We start from the raw sequence: 26,943 nt of genomic DNA on the forward strand, positions 1-26,943 counted from the left end.
TGGCCATCATGCTCTTTGCATGATGTAGTACTTTCCTCTGCCATTTCTCCCAGATGGATCGCCAGGTGGCATTTTCTCATCCCAAATGACCTTTCTGACCTGATTCATAACAGTCTCCCACCTCTCCTCAGCAGACCAAATCTAGATTCAAATATCCGCTCTAGAAGGTGAGGAATAAGGTCTTAATAGATTTGTAAGTCATCTAATACAGCTCTGAACAATGTGAGACACTAATAAAGAGAAGTAAAGAAAGGACAGAAACTGCAGAAGGGCAGGAATCATACTCAGAAAAGCCATTTCAAAGCAGTGGAACGACAGGACATCCCTGTACTGCTGCTGCTGGCTCTTTTTCTAACAGAGAGGGCAGAGCCTGTTACTCTAAGACAGCATGCATCAAAGTGGCAGGAGCTATATGAGAATGCTGGTTCAATTCTAGAAGGAAGGTAGGAAATTGTCTACTCTGTATCCATCCTAGTGGAGCTGGAAAAGCCACTCCATATCATCTCAGCGTTTTATCACTTCAGCAGCCTTCAGACTCAATCCAGAAAGTTCCTGTCTCTTCATTACAGCCATATGCAACACAAAACGCATTCAAATATTAATGATGTCTTACTAAGGAAAAAGGCCATGGTAGAGCTTTACGTAATTTTTTTCTCTTTACATAATGCTGCCTAACAGTTGCAGCTATGCCAAAACAAGATAGTGTTATCAAATCATCCGATAAGGTATTAGAAACACGTGGACACAAGTTTTCTGAACAGTAAGCACATCCACCCTATCCATGACTTAGTGGATAGGATATCATGACAGCTTCCAAGCATTCAGTAGAGGGAAGACACAAGACTGACATCTTAGCACATCCATTTTCCAGTGGCAGGATCTGTTCTTTCCCCTCTTTTTGCATCCCAAACTATATGTCTGCTGTGCTTCCAAAATCCAGTACTTCTCCTCTTATGCCCTAGATGGACTACATGCATGTCCTCAGTCAGGGAACAATCAGGATTACCCTGTTAAAAACATGTAGTCCAGTAAGTAGATCTTTCTCAGGTGTTTCACGTCTACGGTAAGTAAACCATACACAGAACACACTCAAACATTGCCTTCAGGTATTCCAACCACGACCACAACCTTCCCCGCCTTTCAGAAAGGCGGCCAGTATGCTCAGCTTGGGATATTCAGAGGCCAACAATCACCACAGACACAGAAAATACCACTCAGGCCAAATTTCAGGCAATGTAGAATGATATAACTCCACTACTGTCTTCAGTGGAACTGAGCTGCTTTTCATCAGATAACTATCTGTCCATAAGTTTTATAGTAAAGCAACAAGATCTACAAAACAGTGTGTCCCTGCACAAAAGCTTATAACTACACAGGTTCTTTGGTAACACCCCCAGCTTCTTCACTTCGTGCCAAAATCTGGCACATAAGCCCATGTCTGGCTTTACATTTGTTTACACAACCCTGTTGATTCTCAGGCACAGAGTGTGAGACCTGGCTCCCATCTCATGCTCTCCTCGCAGCATCTGGGTCTCAGACATTTGCAGCATAGTGACTGCTGCTTCTTACACAGCTGGTCAGGGAGCTGGGAGCTGCCAACCAGCTGCACCTACTGGAAGGGAGCCTAGAGGGAGAAAGTGCTGGTGCTGCACTCAGTGCCACAAGCCTGTCCCTATCACAGGACTCCATATGTAGGCGAGTGAAGGGGAGAGCTGTCGCTGCCACGAAGCCTAAAATGTAATACCTCTTATGTACTGGGACTTGAGTAACTGTAGAAAGCTGCTTGTAGGGATACGCGCATTAAAATCAGGGACTTGTACACATGTATTGCACATAGGATAAGTGTAAAGCAGACCCGACATTATGAAAAATCTGTCTTTGAAGAGCAGGAAGAAAAAGAAAAAAGGTATCCTGGATACGGACAATTAAAAAGAAAAAAGGTATCCTGGGTATGTACAGTCTTGGACTGAAGAACTATGCTGGACATAAAGGAACATCTGTGCATAATTAGACAGACTATGATACCGTGAAGAGCTTTTGCCTCCCAAGCCTCAGTCCCCTAATTGCTTCAGAAATCTTAAACCACCCAGTACTTTTGCCATTATTATAATAGAAGGCAAGTGCATCTGAGTGCATGAAAAATGTTAATCTGACAACTAGAAACTAACCCAAGAGAAAGGAAAGTTTTTGTGGCCTGGCCCCCATCAGTGAGGAAAGCAATCTGCTGCTGCAGAGCTTTGGTTTTTTCTGCCTTCAGAGACAGTGTCTTCAACTCAGATGGTGATGCTAAGCCTTCTTCCTGGATATGAGCCTCTGGTCATGAAAAATCCAACTTAGTCTCATCATCAGTATTTTCTTACAGCCTCCACTGGTGCATTCTCATTAAGTGCAAGAAAGGAAGCAATAACTGGGGTGGGGAGTCTCCACTGAGCCAAGGCCAGCAAAGCCTCCTAGTTTGCTGGAGTCAGAGCTCAGCATATGCAAATAAAAATGAAGGACCTCTCCAGATCTTGATTGCATTTGGCACTACACAACCTTCCTGACTGATTAGGTACAATCATTCATTACAGAAAAGGACAGAGGGGATGGGCACAGGGAATAACAGAACTTCCTCTTACGGGCAAAACAGCATAGAGGCACTTTTAAATTATGGTTGTGGAGAAATTTGCACTGACCAACAACTCAAAGCCACAGGCCTGTCAGAGGTGTAGTCTGAAACTATGATTTACATGCAGGGCAAGTGACACAGAAATTAAATCCCTGTATTCAAAAGAATCCAGCAAGAGGATAGAATGACTCAAAAGACTGATAATTTGAAACTGAAATACTCAAATCTTGGTAACATGCCTGAATTTAAATGTGATTAAATACTGTTACCAATACACATGACACGTGTTTGGGGTTTGAAGTGAGGACCTAAAATGCATGTCTTTCTAAGCCACAAAATTTCAGTGAGAAACTAAGGACTAAATAAGCTTCAGACACGGAGGATACTTTTCTGGGAAGATGGTGCTCCACACTGGGAGCCAAGAGACAGAAAGGGCAACTCTGCATATCTGTTCCCCGGAAGTATTACAAGGGACCTGGGGGAGAAATAGAGAACTTTGTTCTCCAGGCTTGTCAACAAACACAGAGAGTCACAGCTGATGCCTGCTTGTGCCTACATACATAGACTAATGTTTAAGGCAGTCTATATTCACATGAAAGCCCACAATGGAGGCATTTCTTGTACTTTTTACCCCATAAATACTCTTGCAGGTTGCAGAGCCAAAGAGGGGCCTCACGAACACTGCCACAGCTAGGACTTGGCAAGCTTGAGTGGGACTGGTGATATATGGGAGTACTTATTCAATGTGGTGAAGCCCAGTTTTCATCTGAGGTTTATGTTGTATCCATTATATTAAATGGCCTGCAAGGGAGAACTAAGCATGAAGGAAACTTGCTACTTCTAAGTCAGCTGCAGTAGGAACCACTACTACAGTTATTTAGGTTTGGATCTCATCTCCCTGTGGCTCTTGATGAAGGTGTGTTATCCAGTGTATGCCAAATTGATGCCTTGCTCAGAAATTCTTTTGCTTCCTCTGATGAAATAAATAAATGTATTCTCAGATACTTCCATGCTGTACCTTAATCTCTTTCAACATAAAATTCCTTTTTCTTTCTTTTCTCCTCAACTTCTTCGCCTCTGCGAAGAGAGACTATAATCACTGAATTTTATTCTCTGTGAAGGTAGAGAAGGAACAGATGTAGAGAGATGTCACAGAGCAAGCAAAGAACAGTTTTCCCAAACCTTCTGTTGTTGATCCAATGCTACTAGAAATGTGTCCCCAGTGACCCCGCTGTTCCTTTGTCTCTGTCCTGAGAGGACTAGCAAAGATACTAGCCATGTGGATGGCTCAGGTGCTCACAGTACACTAGCCAGCTCCTTTCACGTTCTTCAGCATTCTGGCACTGAAGTGCTGGCAACTACCAGCCTGGAGGGTTGAGAAATCAAGAGAGCACACAAAATATGTGTCAGCAGCAAATATCACACTAATTCCATAGTTCTATTTCAGGACAAGATGAAGACACTGATTTACTTAGGAAGGAATTAGCCAAATGGGCAGAAAAACCAAGTGAGACCCATGTGGTGGGAGAGGACAGAGAAAAAAGGCAAGAGCAAAATATACAGTAAAGCAACAGACATCTTGCTCTAGATATCCTCCTTCATCAGGTGGCACAAGGCATTAAAAGTTCTAGACACAGTTACAGAAATGATCAGAATATTCAGAGGTTACCAAGTTGCTGCCTCTGCTGCTTGGACTCTCCTGCCACATCTCCTCTTCATATTTTTCACCTTCATGGGCATTCCTCTGTACGGCTCTTATTCCAAGGAGACTGAAGGAGAAGGAATTAACATGATCCTCATTTTCTCTTTTCTCTTTACTATCATAGTCACTGCCATTCCTTCCAGCTAGATTCCTGGGCTAGCTCATCTTTAATTCAGAAACTGAGCCAACTGTGATGCTGTGGAAGCCATTACTAAATATTATGGGATCAGAGGTGACAAGGTGAGAGACTAAGAGTTGAATTTAGGGTTATGTCAGGAAGGGACATAGTTCCATGTTTTTGTGGTTGGTGTTACAGAGCGCTGCAGACAGAAACCAAGGTTAAGGTTTCAATCATGGTTCCCAGCATGGGCTGAACACCCTGAAGGTGCTTGATTCTGAGGGAAGGACAGACCCCTTGATTCACCACTTGGTTCCATCTTCATTTCATTGCACTCAGGCAATACTATAAGGGAAAATACGTTTTTGATTTCCAGTGGCCTTATTTTTCAGGAACACATAGGAGTTCCCTGTGCATCTTCTCTACAACAAAAGCTGGGGTTTCGCAGTAGGGTCAGAAAACTAGATCTCTTCAGAGAGAAAGGGGGAGAGAGAGAGAGAGAGAGAGAGAGAAGAGTGTATGCTGCCTCACCCAAGCAGTAACCTACCTCTTTTGGCAACTAAAGAAACACGGGACCTCATATGGAGCTGTCATTTCAATGGACGAGAAGAAGCATAAAGGCAGACCAAAAGAGATGCTGGATAATTCTGAAGTTTTCAAATACAGAGAGTTCATAAGTATTTACGCTGCTCCTCAACTATAAATAATGTAACTTAATAGGTACTTTTGGTGGCATAAGGTCTAAAGTTTTGTTCTGGAAAAGCCTGGGAGAATGGTAAATAGTAATATGGATAAAAAGTTTTTGTGAATCTGTAAAGTCAACAAACCACCTTATTTAGGGACTCTGAGGAAAAAGAAGAAAAAAAAAACAAAAAACCAAACGAAAACTAAAAAAGAAACAGGTTCATATGCAACGTAAGAGAAACAAACCATGACAGCAGAATCCAGTCAATGTCGCACCTGAACTGAATACCAGAATGCTTCAAAGGCAGCCAACACTAAGAGAGGATAACAGTAAGCATTTCTCAAATCTTTCCCAGTGTAAGAATCGAATGTGGTGCAGGTAACTCAGGCAAGGATATTATCATTCAAGCTTGGAGGCTGTAACAATATGAAAATGGCAACTCAGAAGACAACTCCACTTCTTCCCCATGGACCTTCTGTCCTAAAATGGACAAATCTCAAACTCCACCTTCTCAAATACCATGACCATCTCAACAGAGTCACTAATAAAAGAAACAAAAAGAGAAACAACAAAAGCACAAGCTCTTTACACTGCTCTTTCCTCTGTGCTAGCATTCTTTACATTTTTCTGCTTTCCCTGAATTACCAGCATTTAAGGAACCCTTCTTGGCATGGTCTGAGTTCACATCTGGGATCAGGTTGCTGGTGTAAGAGAGATCTAGATGGCAAAATCTTTAGTGTTAAGCAGCACACCACCCTTAATCCACAAGAAGAGTCCAGGACTCTAATACTGAGCAAAAGGAATCAGAATCCACTGTGACAAGAACACACTGCTGCTAACAAATATGAACAAGGACACAGAGAAGCTGTTTCATGAAAAAAAAAAATATTTTCCCTTGCCTTGCAATAGTTCTTCCAGATTCTTCTGCAGTTCCTGTTCAGTCAATAAATCTGTACAAGGAAAAACACATGTGCTTAGCACAGCCATTTTTGCCAGCAGGCACAAAACCAGCTTGGCGTCTGCCAGTAGACCACCAACTGCAGCAGCACTTTACTACATGGTAGTATGCACAGTGCCAGATGAGAAGAGAAGGAAAAAAGCAGAAGTGATGCTGGCTAGAACAGCCTTGATGGTCAGGTAGGGCCAGTTTTACAATTTATGAGGTACAGGACCACTCCACACACCCTACTCTCTAGAGCTTCTCTTCCTTGCCTGTTCATTGAAGGGGAGACGCTAAAGCCAGCTGTTCTGTTCTCTTTCAGTTGGGTGCATGAAAGTGGCCCTTTGAGGGGCAAAGCTTGTGGTCACAAGTATTTCTGTTTGCTTTGTGTCTTGTACATCTAGACTTCTGATAAGGACTTAACCTGTACTGTTACCACTGCATTAGTCCCAAGGCAATCACTGCCAGCAGGTAGCCTGAGAGCTAGTACATCTTCTCTTTTCTTAGCTCAAACAAAATCAGACCAAATCACTCTGGGCCATAGTCTTCATTCAGACCTACTCTCTGCACATGTTCCCAATGAAATAAATCAAGACTGAATTTGGCCCATATCAGGAGTAACCCGTTCTGTTTTAATTTTCTAATCAAGGAGACAAGGCCTAAACACAGCGTCCAGCTTGAAGTAACACAAAAGCCTGGGATCCATCCTAGAACTGTTTTTCTAGTTGAGCGGCATTGAAAGTAGACATTTCAGCCGAAATCAGCATCAACTTGTCATTTGACAACCACTGCCTTGGTCAGAGTCCAGTTAGGCAGCTGCTGTTACCTGTTTGGTTGGTCTGGGTGCATCCTCCAAACTGAGCAGCACATACCTGTATATTTGCCTCAGTCTGGAGTCTACACATGCAAGTTTGCAAGCTCTGGAGGGGTCTTGTGACTCCATCACAAATAAAGAATCCCAACACATTCCTAATTCCTCCTCTTGCAAAATGGACATCTCCAAATTCACTTTTCATGATGTTAATTTAAGGACCACAAGAACAAGAGCAGACATGCTTCTGGCCCTCAAAATGTCGATTTTCCTCAGAAAGGCAGGTAAAAATATACTGAATATTTACTGGACTGGAAAATTCATCACAAGGAGGCTTTTCCAGCACAGCTAGGCTTAGCTCTTCTTGTCATTAACTCTTATGTGGGAAAATGCCCCAGATTTTAACTGCAACAGGGGGAAAAATAAGGCTTTTAAAAATTCATTCAAGCACACCAATGTTTCATTATACCCTTTGTAGAGCAGATGGCAAGATGAGGCTATACCCCCTGGGTCTGCTTCAGGGAGCTAACACAAATGCTATTCTCACTACAGATCTCAGATGATGTTGGTATCATCATTTCACTTGGGGATTTGGGTCAAAAGGCTTTACACTCAAATCTGTTTTTTATATAGTACAAGTGCACCCAGACCAGACCCTAACGGATAAGCAGCGGGGAGACTAGTACACAGCACAGAGCCCTCTCAGGCACTTCCAGGTCGCTGATTTACACTGGTGCATTTACAGACTGAATCTTTCTAATCCAATTAAAATCTCATCCAAGCTGTCAATACAGATGTAGCCTGTTTTATTTTAGTGTCTCACACAATATGCATTAATCCAGACCTGTGGACAAACTAGCCCTTCTAGGCAAATTCTCCATTCTGCCAGCCCCGTTTCGAGCCCATGTTCTCTTGCTCATAAAGCCCTTACTGCTCTCATGCTACCTCCCTGCCCAGGAACTCCTATGGACATGCATCACCATCCTATCTGAGTGCTTTATAAAAATATGTGACACAATTAACCTTCTGAAAAATAGCACTTTTCTCTCCCAGCTCACTTCTCATGTAATGATGGCTAGGGTACTATCATTAAATACACAAACATGAATATGATCTATTTTCATTTCAGTAGCTTCATTTGTTTGAAACGTATATGCCAGTTACAGGCTGTCAGCACGTTTAATAAGTTATAGCATAGACCAACAACTCACAAACTTCTGGGGCCAAAAATTTTTACAGATCATCATGTGTACTTGTCATTAAATTTTGCACCAAAAATGTTATAAATTATACTGTTTAATAGACTTCCGTAAGGCAACTGTGAGCTGTTTTGCCACAAGCACATGGAACACCGGTATTTGCCAAGCATAAAACAAAAAGCTAAAGGCATCCTTAATACCACCACAAACTCTCAAACTCCTCATAGAAACTGATACCCTTCTCAGTAAGCAAAAGACAGCAGCAACTAAAACAGGTCTTTCAGCATGACCCGAAGGTAAACAAGTTCAAGTTTTAGCAAGCCAAGTTCAGGAGCAAAGCACATCTGTTGATGACGTCTTCAGGAAGGCTGGATTGAATGCTTCAGTGGATCTTGGTACTGGAGAGAGGGGAACTTTGATACAGCAATTAAAGCTTTGCATGTGAAAACCAATACTTATGCAGCATCCAGAAATAAACTGACAGCAGAGCAGATTACAGACTACACTCTTACTCATGAGAGATACCTGTCACCAAGCAGAATTCTCCACAGTCAGTCAGCTGCACTTTCCAAGAGGAATTCAAGTAGTCTCACATAAAAGGCAAACTGACTTAAATATAGAGCAGGATTTTGTGAGATATCTCCATAAGAGGAGATTCCTCATCCTGCTACTTAGTCAGAAGCAAGGAGACTCTCTTCAGCTGCACACCCTATTCTTCCTGAAACAACTGCAAATCCTATTGACTCCTTCCCACACTCCTGCCACAGAATACTGCAAATGCTAAAAAATTGTCACAGGTGCTAGCGAAGGTGGAAACAGCTAATAGAAAATAAATCCATACCAATTTGCTATGTACACAGCAAGCAACTTTGGCTGAGGAAGTCCTTCAGCTGAAAATTGTTAGAGCGTTGGAGAGTATCCTGGAAAAGACTACCCTATGGCCATATTTATATTCTTCCCTAGGCATCTGCTTTGGACCCCATTTGAAATGGGAGCCTTGGCTAGGTTGTCAGACCACTGATCTGACAAACTATAGCTGTCCCTATGTTTCATATGACATACTATAGTTGTCCATATGTTAACCTCCACTTGCATACCCAAATTATATGGTTATTTTCATTGCTATAGCACTTTGAAGCCATGGTAATGGACAAGAACTTACTGGGCTGATGTTATAAGCGTCATGTAGAAAGATTACTTGCAAATTCCACTAATTCTGAGATCCAATATTTTCTGTTCTATTCCTCATCTCCGTAGCGCCACTCAGGCATATATACACTTGCAGATACCTCACTTTACATACCCTCTGATCTCAGAGTGGTAATGAGATAGCTGATCAACTGCATCAAATGGGCAACACCTTTACGATGCAGATCGCAAAACGTAACAGTCGTATGACCTCTGCCTGTGTTTTGCATGCAGGCTGAACGAGAAGGCAAAGATAGCGAAGTCATTTGATGCCAGGCATGAATAGCAAGTGCCTGCTACTGGAATCCATAACGTTTACCACAAAAGCAGATGACAAAGTTCATCTGAAATAACTGCTTCCCTTCCTGTTTATGTCTGTTGCTGCAACAGCACCATGTCATGGTTCAAAGGCAGCTGGCTAATGAAACATAATTAGCATGGTCACCTGATTCTTATACCTCACCAGCAGTATGTTACTGATCAACAGAACAGTATAGTCCTTATTTTATAGGCCCGCAAACCCTAAGATTTTCCACTGTACTATATTATACAGCAGATTTTATCCCAAAGTTGTCAACAAGAAATTGACTGTCAGATTCGTTTTCTAGAGAACTTAGGAGGTTCCTTCTAATATGCCCAATCCTACGCCTGGAGAATTGCATAGTGCTGTGGGAATAAATAAGCATATTTAAGCATTTTGTTGTGCTTATACACACTGCCACTGTCATCCATCCTGTCACTTGCTGCCTTTCTCCCACAAAGGAATTAGTCATAAAAGAATGAAGAAAAAAAAAAAAAAAGCTTCAACAGAAGGTTTTTTTTTCCTATCCCTAGTAAGTCCCTTAAGGCTCTTTACTCCTCCTTTGAAGGGAGGAGTTCATCCACCCCCTAAAATATATCAATCTGCCAGCAGAAACTTACCACAAGTTCGGCGAATCTGGCATTGAGCTCTTCTGCTGGTGGGATCGGGACAGAAAACTCAAGGAATTGGAGGGGGTTATTGTCCTTGAGGTTGATTTCAGGGAGGTCGCTACCCCCAAAACAACAAAGAAACCCCAACGCATGACGATTCCTCTTCCTGGGGGCCATGATCATGGTGTATGATGCTATCTTCTGATCATGTTCTGCAGGAAGAAAAAACAAAACAAAACAAAACAGACATTAAATGATAAACAAGACTGTTGGATCTGTGCAGCTCTGCAGTTACAATGGTTATCACTGGTGTTACAGCTGGAAGAGGACAGAAGGATCTGAGACACAAAAGAGCAAAATAAACCTGCAAGCTATACAAGGTACCTAAGCTTTAATATGGTATTAACATGTTCTTGTATGGCAGTGTAGAATCACTTCTCCCAAAGTTTCTGAAAAGGTTTTACAGACTTAGCGTGGGATTTCCCAACAGGTAGATTCATCAGTAATGCTCAGTAGCTAAGGTTGAATTCTACCATTGAAAGCCAGTATTGGCCTTTCTCTCACTACTACAGTAAAGGAACTGAAGTATCAGAAGCAAAAAGCATATACTGGAGAATTTACCCAGAATAAATGGGTCATGCAAATCCTTCAAAGGTATCCCATTTGGTCAAAATAAAATGAACAATGAAGCAGAAATCCATTTTCCACCACTCTGGAGCCAGACCACCAAACAATCGCTTATCCCTTTATGGCCAGGACTATCACAGTAGCACCATTTTGTCTATCCCATTTTCAAACACACATAATATCCAGGGGAGAAACTGCACAAGCTAATGCATGCTTTCAGATTTACATTTGAGCAGCCAGTTCCCATCTTGACAGGACCCAGGCTTGAGGGGCTTTGGTATCAGGAGCGTAAAGGGAGGCAAAAGGAGGGCTGAAGAAGGAGCTGGGCAGTGACTGATTTCACCACACAACACCGTTTGCGAGCGGCCCATCCAAACAGGAAGCCTCCTGCCAGCAGTTTGAAAGGAAGGATCTGTGCAGTCCACAGAGAGCCGCATATTTTGCCCTTTTAAGGGACTTCTTGTTTGACAGCTCAGGGGCTTATTTGTGTTATATTTTTTAAGGACTTTACTTTTTCTCTTAATCTGCCGAATAAGCCGTATCCTTTGAGAGTAAATAATTAAAGCCTGTTGTGAAGCCCATCTCCCTGGGCACAGGGCAGGAGAGCAGGGAGGGAGGTGGCAGGTGAACCGAACTGCAGGATGCTGGATGCTGCATCAGCAGCAGCACAGCTGAGCTTTGTCATCAGAGCAGCTGCTGCCCTAACCTGCCCCACAATGCTTTGGTCTGTTTGCTTGCCAGAACAAGGCTGCTTTGAGCTCTCATAGAGACTAAGTAGCTGTGCTAGGAAAAGCACCTTTAGGACAGCAGTTGCATAGTGGGACTTAACATACTGCACACAGCCAGAAGCTCCCCAGGGACTTTGCGTAGAAATCTGCATGCTCTCTTAAGAAAATACTAAGCAACAAACAACAACAAAAACCCCACACCACCCAAACCTCCACCCTTGTGGCACTATGTGCTTGGCAGGAATCACCTGCCCTACTTTGTGCTGGGATTAATTTATCTAGCACCTTCTCTTATGCACGGGAGGGGCATCAGCTGCAACACTCTTGCAGCTGAAAGAAAAGTGAGCTGGTACCAAGCACTGTCTTCTGGCATGCCCACCTTCCTTTGCTCTCCATGCCAACTTTGCAAGGGGTAATATGTCTCAGCAGGACTCACTAGGGCAGGGTGATGCTGGCTTCAAAAGCAGACTCATAAGAACATTGGATTCTCACTAGGAGATGCCAAAGGTCAACTTAACCCTGCAACCGATCTCTGACACTGGTTCAGTCAGCAAAACCAAAATGACCTCAAATCTAGCACAACGATGTGCACAGCAACTTCTGTTTCCTCTCAGTGGCGGGGACTCAAGAGATTCAGTTCTCAAAAGATTTCACAAGAGAGCCTCAGAAAAAGTTGAACTTGTCCACCACAGACCATCTTCCCAGTGCAATGTCAGGAGTGCAATGTCCTTTATGGTAATTTGGTCATGGATGAGGTTAGAATCCATTTGTTTGACAAAACTTTGTTTTGGAAGGAACTAAAAGCAATGAGACGAACCTGATTTACGTACAATATAACTACATTTGCACCAATTAAGTTGTAAGCAAGTTCTGGCCCCCTGTCGACTTCCTCACCAACTGTCAAAGGACCAGCATTCTCTGGGACATGGACAATGAATCCTCCTTGGAAAAATTGGCTGAAACATTGAAGTGATAGGACCACAACATCTTTTATGAGCTCAGGTCAAAACTTTGGTAAGCACTCCTCCAAAAGAAGTACCTTACCAGGAAATGAGTACTACAGGAATGGACATGAAGGCCAACATTTTCTACAGGGTAAGTACTGCCCTGGTCAGGGCACTGCAGGTTGTCCTGTATTGACATTTCATCACTCAGCTTTCATCTTAAGCAGGTTCACCTAAGGGGTGAACAGTCAGTCTCCAGGCCTTCCTCATCCATAATGCTGAAAAACGCACAAGCTAGTGCTTGTTCCTGTGGTGTTTTTACAAAATCGGCGTCCATTCCTTGGGATCCATACTTGAGAAACCCAGCAAAGCTACTCAGCTTTTACTACTCTGCAAAAGCACGCAGAGCTTACATGAACAGTAACCTCGTATTGCCTCACTTTCACAAAGCATCATTCCGCTGCACAACTCATCATCTTAACACTGGCATTTTCCAGGTCCATCTGTAAGGAGCATGCAGGAAATTCATACTGACACAGAGGGGTAAAATGGCACTTTTGTATTGCTACAGCACTGTAACTGTAGATAGGTGAGGTGTCTAGCTGCTTTCGAAATAAGAACAATTGAGGACTGCTAGAGGAGAATCCAGCACAGATATTTTAGAACTGAATCACTGAATGAGTGAATGATACTTCTAGGTGAGAGCACTGTCTTTCTAAAGATTAAGCCTGCCACCCACATGATGCTGAGGGGCATTTACTGAAGTTGCACTGTTTATGCTATTTAAGTACTAATTACAACTCCTTGATTTTTGTTGGTGGACATAGTTTTAAACAAAATAAACATTTTTCTAATAGCCTCCAAATTAATAATCTTTTCCTTTTCTTTCTCTCTCTTTGCCTTTTCTTTGTCAAGAACCAAATCTGAGGAAAACGTGCTTCCAAAGGACAGGGTGGGGGAGGGGGGGGAGGCAACAAAGAAAATGAAGAAAAGAACATCTTTCATTTTTCTGAGTAGTAACTGATAACAAAACTGTCATAAAAATCTATGAAAATAACAAAAGGTGGGGGGTTTATTCTAATAAAAGCTCTATTGCCTTTCAACTTCTTGCAAGTAAAGTGGTTGTAAAAATGTAACATGTGCAATTACCTATTTCTATATATTCCTCCAGTGAGAATCAATGGGAAATCTCCCTGTGGAGAGAATCCCACTATTACACATAACTCTCTCCCACAGCTCTTCTCAGTTGTACTGTGTTACCTTTTTGCACAACACAAACAAGTTGCCGTCACTTTAACAGCTAACCGCACACCCGCTCCTCATAGCGATCCCCCTCCTGCTTCCCAGATTCATCTGTGGTTCGGCTCAGGTCAGGAGTCACAGTCTGGAACTTTGCCCAAGGCCTAATTATAACAACGTCCTCTTCCTCCGACAGAGCGTACGTGTTCATTTCTAAACCATTTGGCCCAGTGACCAAACATAATTAAGCTAATGCAATTTTTCCAAGTCTTATCAGAAGGTTTAGCCACATGGGATGGGATCCCTGCTAACCGCACACGAGGATCCTCTTTCAGTTGCAGGTTCTAAATTCAGTCTCACTGTTTTCTTCATTCTCATCTCAGAAATTACAATTTTCATGCAAAAATATCCTAAATAAGCAATGTACAAACAGTAAGACACCTGAAACAACTGCTAAGCCAGCAGCTCTCCTGTGCAAGAAAGCTGATTATCATAGTTTTTACCTCACTATCCTGTCCTTCACCACAGTGAACAGCCAGAGCACAACTATAACTAAAATAGAGAAAATTACTTTTGTATTATCGCCTTTGGAAAAACAGAAAAGAGAGAATTCTGTGGGTTAACTAAACACACGCAGTCCTGAAAAACCAGTTTGCAACATAAGGAAGCATTAACGGAAAACACGGATGCGCTTACTTCCAGAGCTGAATCTCCACTGATCATCAACAGACACACGATGTCGGTGGATGTAACCACAGCTCTCACCTGAGTGGGAAGCATGGGACTAAATGTATGATACAGAATCACCGTCCATGCTGGTTTACGCTAACAGGAGAGGAAACAAAGTAAATCTCTTCCATTTCCCCATAAATCTGTATCTTTCTCTATGGCAGGATAAAACATACAAATGTGATTTATTATCACAGAATTAGAAAGAAACCTGACTTTGGACTGGTTTGGAACATAAGCCAACTCACCCCTCAACCCCAAATCCCATTTAAAGCTCTATGCTATTCAATTACTAAATAATAAACCACCAGAACTTCATGGTATTACAATAGCTACCTTCATTGTCACTTACTGATGATGAAATGGAGAAAATAAGCACCATGATCAAAATTATCAAAATATATACATTGGACAAAGCTAAAGAGCTCTGTACTGATCCTATGCTCAGCTCCCTGGACCACATTGCTTCTCCAGTACACAGATGGTGAAACCATGAGCTTCACAGCATGTTCTAATTACCATGGGAATTTTCCATGTGTGTCACATATAACGTGACAGATGTCAGATGCAATATAAGGCAATTGCAGCATGGGGGATGGGGAAAGGAGGCAGACAAGCAATCCATTTGTTGCCTCTGCAGTAGTAACCCAGCTCCTTTGGTTTGGATCTGTCACCATACTAAGGAGTTTCCTGGTCTCCAGGGCACAAAACAGCAACAAAATAACCAAGTATTTAAAATCCACAAAGTTAAAAAGCCTTTCTTTCAGGAAGGAGGGTAGTCCTTCTTGAAGAGCAAGCCTGCCTACTATGTTGTACAGGAAGGCATCAGACCCAAAACGGATCAACAGGTCACAGGAAAGAAAATCCTGGAAAATGAGTGGGGCCTTGTGCAGTGACGGCCACTCAGTCCCGGTGAGTCATGGCCCACACTTAATGGTTCCACCAGAGGAGGAAGCTCAGCTCCTAACACACTGCATTTTGAAGCCAGTTCGTGGACTTTCCCTCTCACAACACACCAAAACAAGGGTGCAGATCTCAGGGTGGTATAAGGACTTCACAAGCCAGCCGAGGCACTCAGCTCGGGTCAGTTTTACACACCATCCCATCAAAACTGAGATGATTGAGAGTTTCAAAGCATTCCAGAAACCTAAAGATTGTCTCCTGCTATATACATATTATTATATATTATTAATACTTTATTTAATTTTTAATTTTTATTCATTTACTTGCCTGGGAAATATGTCCTGAGATAATAGAAAAGACAAGGGCTATTTGAAGACTGTCAGGTGTAACTATATCCATGAACCTACTTAATGCAACGTGTCTGTCAAAAATCTGTGTATTTTTAATACTTTAAGGATGCTCAGGATGTGCTGGATGACTAATGAGCACTAATGTTAGTCTGTTAATGCCCACAAATCCAATACCTCTCACCTGATACAGCTTATCAGCACAAAAAAAAGCTAGAGCTGTAAGAGGCCTTTCCCTTCCGAAAGATTAATTTGCAACACTTTCTCTTTTTTCATCTGGGAATGAGATACAAAAAAACCTACAAAAACCCCAACCAACCAAAGAAAACAGAAAAAAAGATACCAGCCGATTCCTCATAGTCCTTCCAATCCATTTATCTAACCAAATTGTATTCATAGAAAAATAATTTTAAAAGAACAGTCAAATCAAGATTCAAAATACAAAGTGGAGAGAGCAAGAAAGCAGTTAAGAGTCAGTATCATAAATCTGGCTAGTAAATCTGGCTAGTAATCATTTGTTATTTCTTTACACCTTTTTTTTTCCACCTTTTAATCAAGTACAGATTAATAATTTTCTATACCTGAGCTGACGGAATAATCCATTCATTCTTTTACCTGCTAAGAAGTTATTTTATTTTCACAAATTTATGAGTTTACTATAACTCTGACTCCACACAAAAATTTGCAGGGTCAAAACTAATCTGTCCTCCTAGACACCAAAAGCTGAGTCTTAATTATAATCTCACATCTCATTTAGATGCAAGTAGATCTACACATCTTTAACATTTCTGAATGGTGATGTCACCACCACAGCTTAAACTGCAAACAAAACAAGTAAAATTCACAAGTGTTTATCCAGAATACATGTCCTTCATCTCCTCAGTGTCTAAGCATACAAGATATTTTTCTAAGAGGGGAGGCAGAGATGTCCTACTAAACAGCATCTTTGAAGGCAGGAATACATTTTGCTTAGTGCTTATCGTACCACCAAGTTCCCGTCCTAATTTATCAATTCCATGCCTAGGCAAGCTTGCCAACAATTCAAACGACCATGGCAGTGGATCCAACAGGATTGCATACCCCCTAAATATAAGCAGCCTTTCTGGTTTGAGTGCAGTAGTCCGGAGTCCCGTCTTTCTTTCCTTGCCCCCTCCCTGTTATTACTTCCAAGTTTTCTAGTGTTGCAGCACTGCAGTTTCAATAACATCAGTACCCTCCACTTCCTTCTCAATCGGAAAGTCTGGACTGTTACCAAGATTAATTTTCCTGTCTTCCTCACCATGAACCACATTTGTTCTGTTCACATACCTCACTAAAGAACTAAAGATTACCCCATTCCCTTCTATTAAAAAAAAAAAAGCTTCTCTTTCAGGCAGGGAAGAATGACACTTGCCAGTTCTAGCCTTTGTTCTCTCTCTCCTTCTTTTCTATCAGCTGTGGTTGTATTCTCTACTCTTTTTCACTGTTCCATTGCAATATCCTCACTATCTTTCATGACAACTCTAAATTTTGAATGGCTTCTAGTAGCCACTTCCTATGCCTCAAACTGCAAAACTCCTCTCTTTTTTTAAGCAGATATTAAAGAGAAAAAAAAAACCTTCTGAAGAGACACCTACTGCTGTAAACCCTGCACCACACTTTGTGTATGTTTTATTTTTGTTGTATTATACTCCACCAGTACGTTTTATTTTTGTTGTATTGTACTCCATTGTCCCAGCTGTGGCACTGAGGTTGTAGGTTCTCCAGTGTAGGGTCTTAGTTACCTGCTTAAATCAGTTATTGTACAGTGCCAAGTAGACTTATGGTACTATACAAATAGTAATAAAAACAGTAGGTCAGAAAAAAGTAATCACACAGCTGGAATCTGGCCAGGACATGACAGTTCACACCCCAGTAATGATGCTGCTGTAGAGGCAGCATTTAGCAGTGTCCACAAATCCAGTGTGGATAAATTTATGCTTTATGAAATAATGGAATTTATGCAACAATTTCCCTTACCACAGCATTAGCTTCAGTAGAGGGGTTGGTTTGTTATGTCATTGTTCTTCTTCAAATTGCTGTGATTGTAAGAGCCTGTGGGAAATACACATGGGAAACATGGGGAAAGAATCCCACAAACCCCACAGATGCCACCCCAGGACCCAGTCATAACTGAGGATAAGACCGTCCAGCAGTAAGTCTTTTCAAGCACTCTCTACAAACCCCAGATTTTACTCTTGAAAGAATTCAGGTGCTAAAAATGTTATTTTTAAGACTTGCCAAGAACACACTGTAATCTCAGGGCCATGAATTCAGGACAAGACTACAATCCAAGTTGTGTCTGTGCTACCCAACAGAGTGGGTCTGAACTGCCTTTTCTGCAAGCTATGGATCTAGACAGCAGAGCCCAGGTTAGACTCTTAACTTTCTTTACTTTCTTTTGGTGGTGGGTACAACATTGTGATGCAATTTCACAGGAGAGAGCGCCTTGGAACATGGAGTGTGAGATGAAGCTTCTTATTCACTATAAGAATTCATAGACTGAAGATGAAATAGATCATGATGACATCAGTCAAGCAGACATACACTTTGACAGCCAGAATCAGCACATCGCTCCTTCAGTTCCAATGCAGAAGACTATTTTCCTCTACAGGAAGATGAAGTCCTGTGTCTTCTACAGGTCTTATAGTATGAAATGCCTTTAATGTCATTGGTTTGAAACCGGCCCTAATCAGTAATGGCTGTCAGTTCTATCCATAAGACCAGCTCCCAAGGATAAGATGTCCACATGTGAGAGCCAAGTCTTTGATCATCTCAAGAAAGGAGCCAAGGACAGTGTGATCTGGAGAACAAGCTGTTCCACTCAGCCCTCTACACCAAAAGACCAGGAATGCTGGCAGGGCAGATTAGTACTAAAGCTTGGTCTAGTGACTTGAAATCTCTGCAATATTTCTATTGAGAAGAGCGGGGTTTAGTTATAAGGGATGTCAATCCAGAGTTTCCCAGTAGCACTAAGAACTGCCACCTTCAGAAGAACGAACACACAAAACCCCATTACTAAGAGCATCCCTGTATTGCTTGAGTCATTGTAATTTTTCCATTCTGTCATTGCCCAATTATTTCCAGACATGATGTAACTATTTTGCCAGGGGATTTGGGAGTCAAAACGTTGCTATTGTTGTCATCATCATCCGGGGTGCCTGAATTTTCCAGACAAAATAAGCAGCTGAGGGCATTAGGGTGCCTCTGCTAAGAGAGAAATAATCTGTAAGAACTGCCAGCGTGCTCCAAGAAAAACAAACAAACGGTAAAGGTCCAATTACATCTTCCCAAACTTGAGCTCATTTCCATGTGAAATGCTGTTTTCTTATTCAGACAATTAGTAGAAGAATGTTTCATCTGTGGTCCGATGTCATCACAGCATACGAAAATTGATTTCCATTCTAACACTGGGTTCAGGGCCACTACAGGACATTAAATCTCAACTTGACTGGAAATATGCCTTGGTTATAACCACTGGAAACTAGCCACAGATGTACCAGTGCTGTCTTCGCTATTGACAGGCAAATCAATTATCTGCACTGATAAAATTTTCCTGAAGTTCTCTCATTGGAAAAAGCAACTCGGTCTTTACAGCAAATGGGTATAACTGGGGAAAAAACCAACACAGACAACATTTGGACTTTTACATGTTTTTCGTGGATGGCACTGAATCTCTTCGAAACTAGTGTTTCTAAATGCCACCTGGGAAAGCCAGATTCCAGGCTGCAGATCTGCCACTTTCCTACTTAGTGCTCCAGCCAAAGTACAATATATTTCTACACGTCACTGCAAACCTGTAAATAATAAAGATGGTGGTTCTGAGTTCAGTTCCATATACCGAAAAGCCACTGATGGGGATGATAGTTACAAGGCTTCTTTAGTGGTACACTACATGGAAGAAAAAGTCAGTAGATGCATCACAAAGCGAACCGGCCTTGGGATTTTGATGTGCTCTCCATCTTAGAGACGGTTTCTGTAGGTAAAGGCACAGACAGGGTCAAAGTGTCATTGAGTTTATATACCTATTTTTTAAGCTACTCGGATTCCAGAGTTGTCAATTGGCACCAAAAATAAATTCACTCTAGAAAATGAAGTTAAGAAAAGGTCATATGCAGCATTTTATTCCAGCATTTTTATTTTTGTTCAACATTCTGACAAGGGATACTCTGGGTTCAGTGCCCTGAAACCTCAACATTACGCAAGTAGGTTTGAACTCCAAGCCAGCAGCTTGGTGAAATTGTTGAACTTTTAACCTAACGTGTCTTCATGAAGAATGAATGTTTGGAAAGAGTTCTGCTCAAGGATTTTGGGTTGTTTTCTGTGTGTATTTTTAAGTTGCATCCAGATAAAATATACTTTTTGGCTGCTGTAATATTTACAGGAGGAGACTTCACACCAACGCTGAAAGCTGGTTTCAGAGCCGTGACTTACTGCTTTAGGTTTTGGGGCTCTCAGGTGTTTCATGACATTAGGGTGAACAAGGCCTCATCTATATTTAGGTCAAATTCCACAGAGCTGATGCTCTGAGTGACACAGGTAAGTGATCAATTACGAGGGTCTGAAAAGATAGCGCTACCTAAAACCAGCCACTTTCCTTGCATGGTCAGTGAGTGCTTTTGGCCAACAGCAGACTGTTGCAAAGAGTGCAGTAAGAGGAGGGACAGGGAGAACCTCCCTACGATGCCCAAATGTGAGGATCTTTTCTACAAAGCGATGCATATCCATGTGGTCTACAGCACATGGTACACGAGGGTGTGGTGCCTGTGCCAATCACTACCGACTCTATTCTACTGCCTTCTCTGGGCTGCCGATAGCAAATTCTAGTCTCCCGGATTCTCATGGCAAGAGGACATGTCCACGTCAAGGCCCTTTACTGTTCATGATTAAGAAAAGTTTAAGTACTGAAGCACATCTAGGGAAGATTTCCTAGAAATGTTACTGACCAACACACTGTTCTTCCCCAAGGATAGGTCATTTGCTTAAATGTATGCTCAGATACCCAAAGAAAACTGCAGAGAAACTGCATACAGCGGATGTTTGGGTAGTCATGTCTGGACTTCTAAGTACCTACAGCAAGTCAATAGCCTGCCTGAAAGTACAGCAGGTTCTTTCAGCTTCTGAGCCCAAGCTACTTGCATCTTGTTGACGAAGATTTGAGCACACTTCACAGAAAACCAGACTGCAGTATAAAATTCCCTCAGCTCCCCACCACAGCTGCACACTACAGAAAAAAAACCAAACCAAACAAACAAAACAAACAAACAAAAAACCAATCCTGATTCTAAACAGCCACTTGATCTGGGTATACAGTCCTTAAACATGACTCAAAAAGAAGGCCCATTGTATACAAATAGAACAGAAGTCTACCCTCTCTTAAGAAGGAACATCTTCTTTATCCCCTTAGGGCTGCAAACATTATTATTATATCCAGTGACGTATGACTTTGCAGAACATGTACCAATATCACTGCTTGTTGTCTCTAGCTCTGTACAGCACTGATTTATTTGACAGATTGTACAGGGTTTTCTCCAAATCATCACCTGGTGCAGTTTGTTTTGTCTTACCCTTTGCATCGTATATCTTAAATTTATGGATGGAATACATATAAATAAAGACAGTGAGCAGTCATACATTGCATCCTACAACAAGTTCAGGTCTTGGCTCCGCTGTCCGGGCCAGGCGGGGACATTTATAAGATAAATACATATTATGCAAGAATATCTCCCACTGCAAGACAGGCTGAAATTGCTGTTATCCCCATTTTCTACTTGCTGTAGAGAAGACACAGCCAACCAATACCAAAATCTTTCCAGTAACAAGAAGTAGCAGCAGCATTTGACCCTCCCCCTGCCCAGAAACCCATTTGAACAAGGAAGCACTATCAATTTTCACACAACACTTTGCACCTACCTCCCAGCAAAATAAGTGGGAACTGCAGAATGTCAGAAGCTCTGAAACATCAAGACCAACTATGTATTTTGGACTGGATGGCAAATCCAAGCAGAAATACATTATATGTAACCCAACGATTTGCATGCAAGCTGCCAGACTGTTACTAATTTTTAACTATTGGCTATTGGACCAGTAAATATGAGATGAAAATGGCACAAACACTACTGAATCCCCATGTTTTACTTTTTTTTTTTCCCATAGTCATCCATATTACAGGCAAAGGGTCCACCACAATACAGTGGTGCCCGGCAATGTTTAAAACAGAGAAAATTGTACAGAGAAGTGACTCTATCTCCAAATCTCTGAAAAGAAGATAAACTAGCAGATGTATAATGCAAACACTGAGCCCACACCACTGAGACACTCTTCAGGATGACCTCTTCCCTAGTGCTTGTTCTGTCCATACCCTAACATCAGTCAAACGCAGCCTGTAAGAAGCATGGCTACTGCCCAGGAAACGTTCTTAGTGCTGGGTTTACAGTGTTATCGGCTATTAATCACAGAAAGCTCCACTGGGATAACCCCAGAATTAAGCAAATTAAGCAACACAAGTCTAGAGAGGGGAGTCAGTGTGGGAAGTAGTTTTAAGGAACGTTATTTTGTTTCCAAGAAAAAAAACAGTTCTTTAGACAGAAGCAAGTCCACAAGGTCTTAGAATATCCTCTTCATGCTGAGATTTCAAACACGGGCAAAAATTTTCTACATTTTTAAGAGGTCATACATGATAAGGAAACAATTCGTCTCCTACAGGGCCTACTAATAGCACTAACTCTCCTTAATTCCCAGAGCACATTTCATATCCATATTAATATTGCAGGACACATTTCCAGCATCTACTGGAACACTCCTACAGTAAGAGTTTCTCTCCATTTAAACTGAAATAGTATGACTACATGGCAAACTGTTCTCAATCATCAAATCCCAGCATGATGATCCCACCAAGTCACCTGTTTCCCAGACAGCTGCTCATAGTAGAAGTGCCCTCCAGGGAAGTGATTTTCACAGCACCCCAGAAACCTCTGTGCAAAAGAGGATGAAACATAACATTGCCCAAATAAGGGAAAAAAACCCCAAACAAGACAACTTTAGCACTGGGACTGGATCCACCTTGAGAAGCAGTTTTGTCTCGTTCATTTAATAGAGAGAAACCAACACTGACAATATCTTCGAAATGAGATCTCTCTGCCCCTTCTAACCGACCACTCCGGACCAAAGAAAGCATTTCTCTAAGTAGGAAGGAGTGTCTCTAAGGACCAAAATTTGAGCTTGGGTTACTAAATAACTGAATATAGGGAAACCACTTATCACAGGAAATGTAGCAAAGGGCAAGAGGAAAGATCAGTTTTCTAGCTGGAAGGATGCTGTGCTCTGTGGGAGTACTATAGCAAGTCTCGTGCTGTGGAATGACCTTGGTGTGGAGGTAATGCCAATGGGTCAACCAGCCAATAGTTCAGTCAAGAAAATAAATTTATGCCTTTGTATTCAGTTCTTCCAATATTTAGGCTGAGGTCACTCCAGAGGAAATCTCTTTCTTATCAGATACTAAGGGTCTTATATTCTGCAAACTGAATTATTTCAGGCCTTTGCCAGGGAATCCCCTAAAAATCATATTTATGTAGGCAAAGTCAGCAGAAAAAGAAAAAAAAAAAAGAAGAAAAGAAGAGAAGCATTTTATCCTTCTCTTCAGAAAGAGATTGGAAGGTATACTCAAAATTCTGTTCATCTTATCAAGGCAGTAATTTCAGAGTGAACATACTATTGGAATTAGGTTATAGAGACTTTACAAGAGCCCTTCATTCCTCAGATGAGTGAACAACATACATTCCCTATATAGTTTCCTCTCCATGGGTATAACAGACTCCTATTAATTCCGATAGAAACACGTAACCTCGTAGAACAAGAGATCAACTCTTCCAAACAGAACTCAGACTCAATTCATTTCTAGTGAATGTCCTTCACTGGAATCGTGCCAGGTGGGCACCTGAGATTTTTTTTTTAGTCCCCAAAATATTCCATTTTCTCCAAAGCCCTTTTGAGCTGATTTTAGCAAAGTCGAAGTAGAGCATCCAAATCATCATCTCCTGACTCCTGAGGAATGTATTCCAAGTCATATACAAACTTCAGTAGGGGCCAGCATGAATGCATCTTTTTAACTTCATTCACTCCTGCAATTTCTATCACTAAAAAAGAGAAAGAAAGCCCTATGGTGCTAGGAGCAGAGTTGATAGAGAAGCTTTCTTCTTTTAATAACTGAGATTTAAAACTAATGGTTAGATTGAAGATAAAACACCTTTTCATTTGGGCTGTAAAATTGTTTTCTTCACTCTAAGAAGTGGGCAACGCAGTGAGGCAGAAAGCTAAATCTAAATTGGAGGTAATACCTCACACTGGAACAAGAAAGCATGCATGTACTTGGTTAGTGTTGCACAGACCTCTTGCCAGGCTGGATGTACTCAAAAAAGGTTTAGTTTTCAACCTTAGTACTAAGTCTGTGAAAGCGTCTGACTACAGAAAAGCAACATATGCTGTATTTCAGTAGTAGATTTATGCTTCAGCTACACTTCCACGCTTCCCCTTAAACCTTTCTTGCCCAGGAATACTCTTCCATGCTGCTTGTAACAGCTCAATCAGCTTGCCTCAAATTAGAAAGAAAGTGAGGGCAGAGTCGTCACTGCTTCTGATACCACCAAGCAGAGGCTGCTCTCAAGCTGCGCAGAAGGTCAAAGCTTCCCTTTCTCTCTGGGCCCTGAGCAGAGCCTCTGCACCTTTACCTGCCAGTGCCAGAGCGCAGAGCTGTGCATCATGGACTTCACTGAAACAACCTTCAGCTCTCTCCATCCTTCACCCCCATCACCACCACCAGCAAAGACCTAGATGTAGTTTGCTCACTGTTCCTCCTCACCCATAGACTTCCAATGCATCACAGAGCAGCGGTAGATAAGCAGCACTCACTCTGGAGAGGACAACTAACACAAGACATACAGGGGAAAGTGACTTTAGATGCAGACTTTTTCACCCACTGATTGAAGAATTTGTTGGGATATGCCAGTATTCTGCATGTCTCTTAGTTGGTTTCAAAGAAACATTTTATGTTCTTTTCTTACTTCCATTTGCAGATTCTCTTCACCAGCTGTAGCCTTGAAGCCCATCAAAAAAAATGCCTCTCACCTGCCTACTACTTCTGAGACAACCCCATGGAAATAAGGTAATGCCAGCACACTGACATTCAGGAGCTGCTCAACAACCACATAAGCTGTTCAGCATCAGCCATCCACAAATAAAATATCTGCATTTAGAAACCAAGGCACTGTCAGACAGTTGGTGAATAGTAAAACAATGTCCTCCTGTTCTGCTGGTCAGTTAAGCTCCCACAAGTAACTTGTGAATAAACATGTTAAAAATGGATAACAGGTTTGGCTGGTAGAGCGTATACTTTAAGCTCAACTACTGAAATATGAGTCACAATTCTAAGCTTCTTTCACTACCTTGGTCAGGTATCCCTGGTTTTCAGTGCAAAGTGTTTCTACACAGTAAATATTTCCAGGCTCACAAAACCAAACACACCCCCCCCGCCCCCCAATGCAGCTCTAAAAGAGAAAAACAGACAACTTTCACGCACATCTTCCTTCCTTCCTTCCCTATCCAAAAATAATGAAACAGGCTCAGTCCAGACTTCTGCCCCCTCTTTCAAACTCCACTGGCTGCCACTGCAGCAAATACTCCACTTTAGTTCAAGCTCTCTGTCCCCTCTAGGTAAAGCAAAAGTAAAAGGATTTGCAACTCATCTCAGAAATAATCTGCTAGAAGGAATTCCTTTCCACTGGCTTTATCAGACTATTGAGAGCACAGGTTTTTGCAACACCTCTTCCTATCTTCTTCCAGCCAAGGAAGTACTTCAGTAAGGAGATTTAAAGATAGAGGGCCTAAACCAAAGCTTTACTATGGTCCACATATATATATATAACTCATTTCCTTGTCCTCATTCCCACCACCAGACAGACCCAAAAGCCCACAATGTTTTGATAAATACGCCAAAAGTAGCTGGGGACGTAAGTATGAAAACATGTACAGCAAGTTTATTTTATGCCGGTTCGTTTTATGGCTCTCCTCCAGCATTTTGGATGCACAGCCCCACCAGGGTCACAGTGCTAAAATTTTCCTTAAGCAAGTCCCACTCAAAGGTCCAGGCCTCTTTTTCTCTCTCCATACAACCTGCATCCCACCACTCCTGAAAGCAAATGGAATTTACCCAGTGCAGAAAAGAATAATGATGTGTATGTACATCCCTCTGTACTGAGTCCTCTCCTAGCTTGGCCGTGCTATGCCACACCTTCCTTCATCAATGCAGTTTCCTAAGCACTGTGTGGGAGGGGATCTGTACAAAGCTGCAAAGGCAACTTACCATTTTGGCTCATCAGAACCAAAAGTTGATGGGGTGCAACTTGAGCATTTTGAAACAAGCTCAGCAGAATAGCTGGAGCATCTTGGTCCCCTCAAAGCCCAAGTGAGATGAGACAAAGGTCAGGATTCCCTCAAGTATTAGATCCCACAATGGGTTTACACACAAAGAGCCCCATCTCACAAGGCTCCGATGCCCCATTTTATGCTTCAATCCGTATTTTTCCATTAAGAGGACATTTGAATCCCAAACCACACATTTTATTCCGTCCATCTCTGAAAGGCAAAAAAGTTACAAGTCCACATTATTTTACCAGGCAGTAGAGGCTAATCTATATGAAATATACAGAAGAAAAGGAAACAAAAAAAATGGTTGAAAGGAAGACAAAAAATTAGAACATTGCCTTCAGCCTTACTGAGGAAAATTTATATGTCTTTCTCAATGAATGATGCTTCTTCCATGCACTTATAAAGAGAGTTTTCTTTCTTTGCAAACACTGCAGTATAGAATTAAAAACAAACAGTGCCCAGATTAACAAGAAAGATCTGACAGGTTTTTTTTAAGAGGCAGACCAAAAAATTCTTGGAGCCGGTAGTGGTGGGGTGAGCCATGACACACCTTTCATTCAGAAGTTGATAAACGAGTTCTGAGCAGCTGGTAGAGGGAGAGAAAAAAGAGAGAAAGAAAAGGAAAGCATGAAATGATAAGTCAAAATATCCCCTTTAAGAAAAAGGTATAGTTTTGGTCTGCAAGGTAGATTAAAGAGGACATTTAGAAGCAACGTGTACTACCAATAATCTTTTCCAGGGAAGGCTCAACTTCCTGGCCCCAGAAGCCACATGCTGAAAACTTTCACATGGTCAAGAGCCAAAAGACACAAACTACACACCT

General features: G+C 41.8%; 1 protein-coding gene across 4 annotated transcripts in view; it reads right to left on the reverse strand.

Annotated features, from left to right (window-relative positions):
- The window catches only part of DAAM2 (dishevelled associated activator of morphogenesis 2), a 212,857-nt gene that overhangs the window by 116,915 nt on the left and 68,999 nt on the right, over positions 1-26,943 (reverse strand). For all 4 annotated transcript variants that reach the window (XM_009475067.2, XM_087775930.1, XM_087775931.1 and 1 more), the window contains one exon: positions 10,173-10,375. In XM_009475067.2, the coding sequence (XP_009473342.1) occupies positions 10,173-10,346 (174 nt within the window). In that variant the 5' untranslated portion in view covers positions 10,347-10,375. The remainder of the gene's footprint in view (positions 1-10,172; positions 10,376-26,943) is intronic.

The sequence above is a fragment of the Nipponia nippon genome, unplaced genomic scaffold, assembly GCF_047370975.1.
Source record: "Nipponia nippon isolate SJK-2023a ecotype South Korea unplaced genomic scaffold, ASM4737097v1 scaffold_4, whole genome shotgun sequence".
NCBI classification, from domain to species: Eukaryota; Metazoa; Chordata; class Aves; order Pelecaniformes; family Threskiornithidae; genus Nipponia; species Nipponia nippon.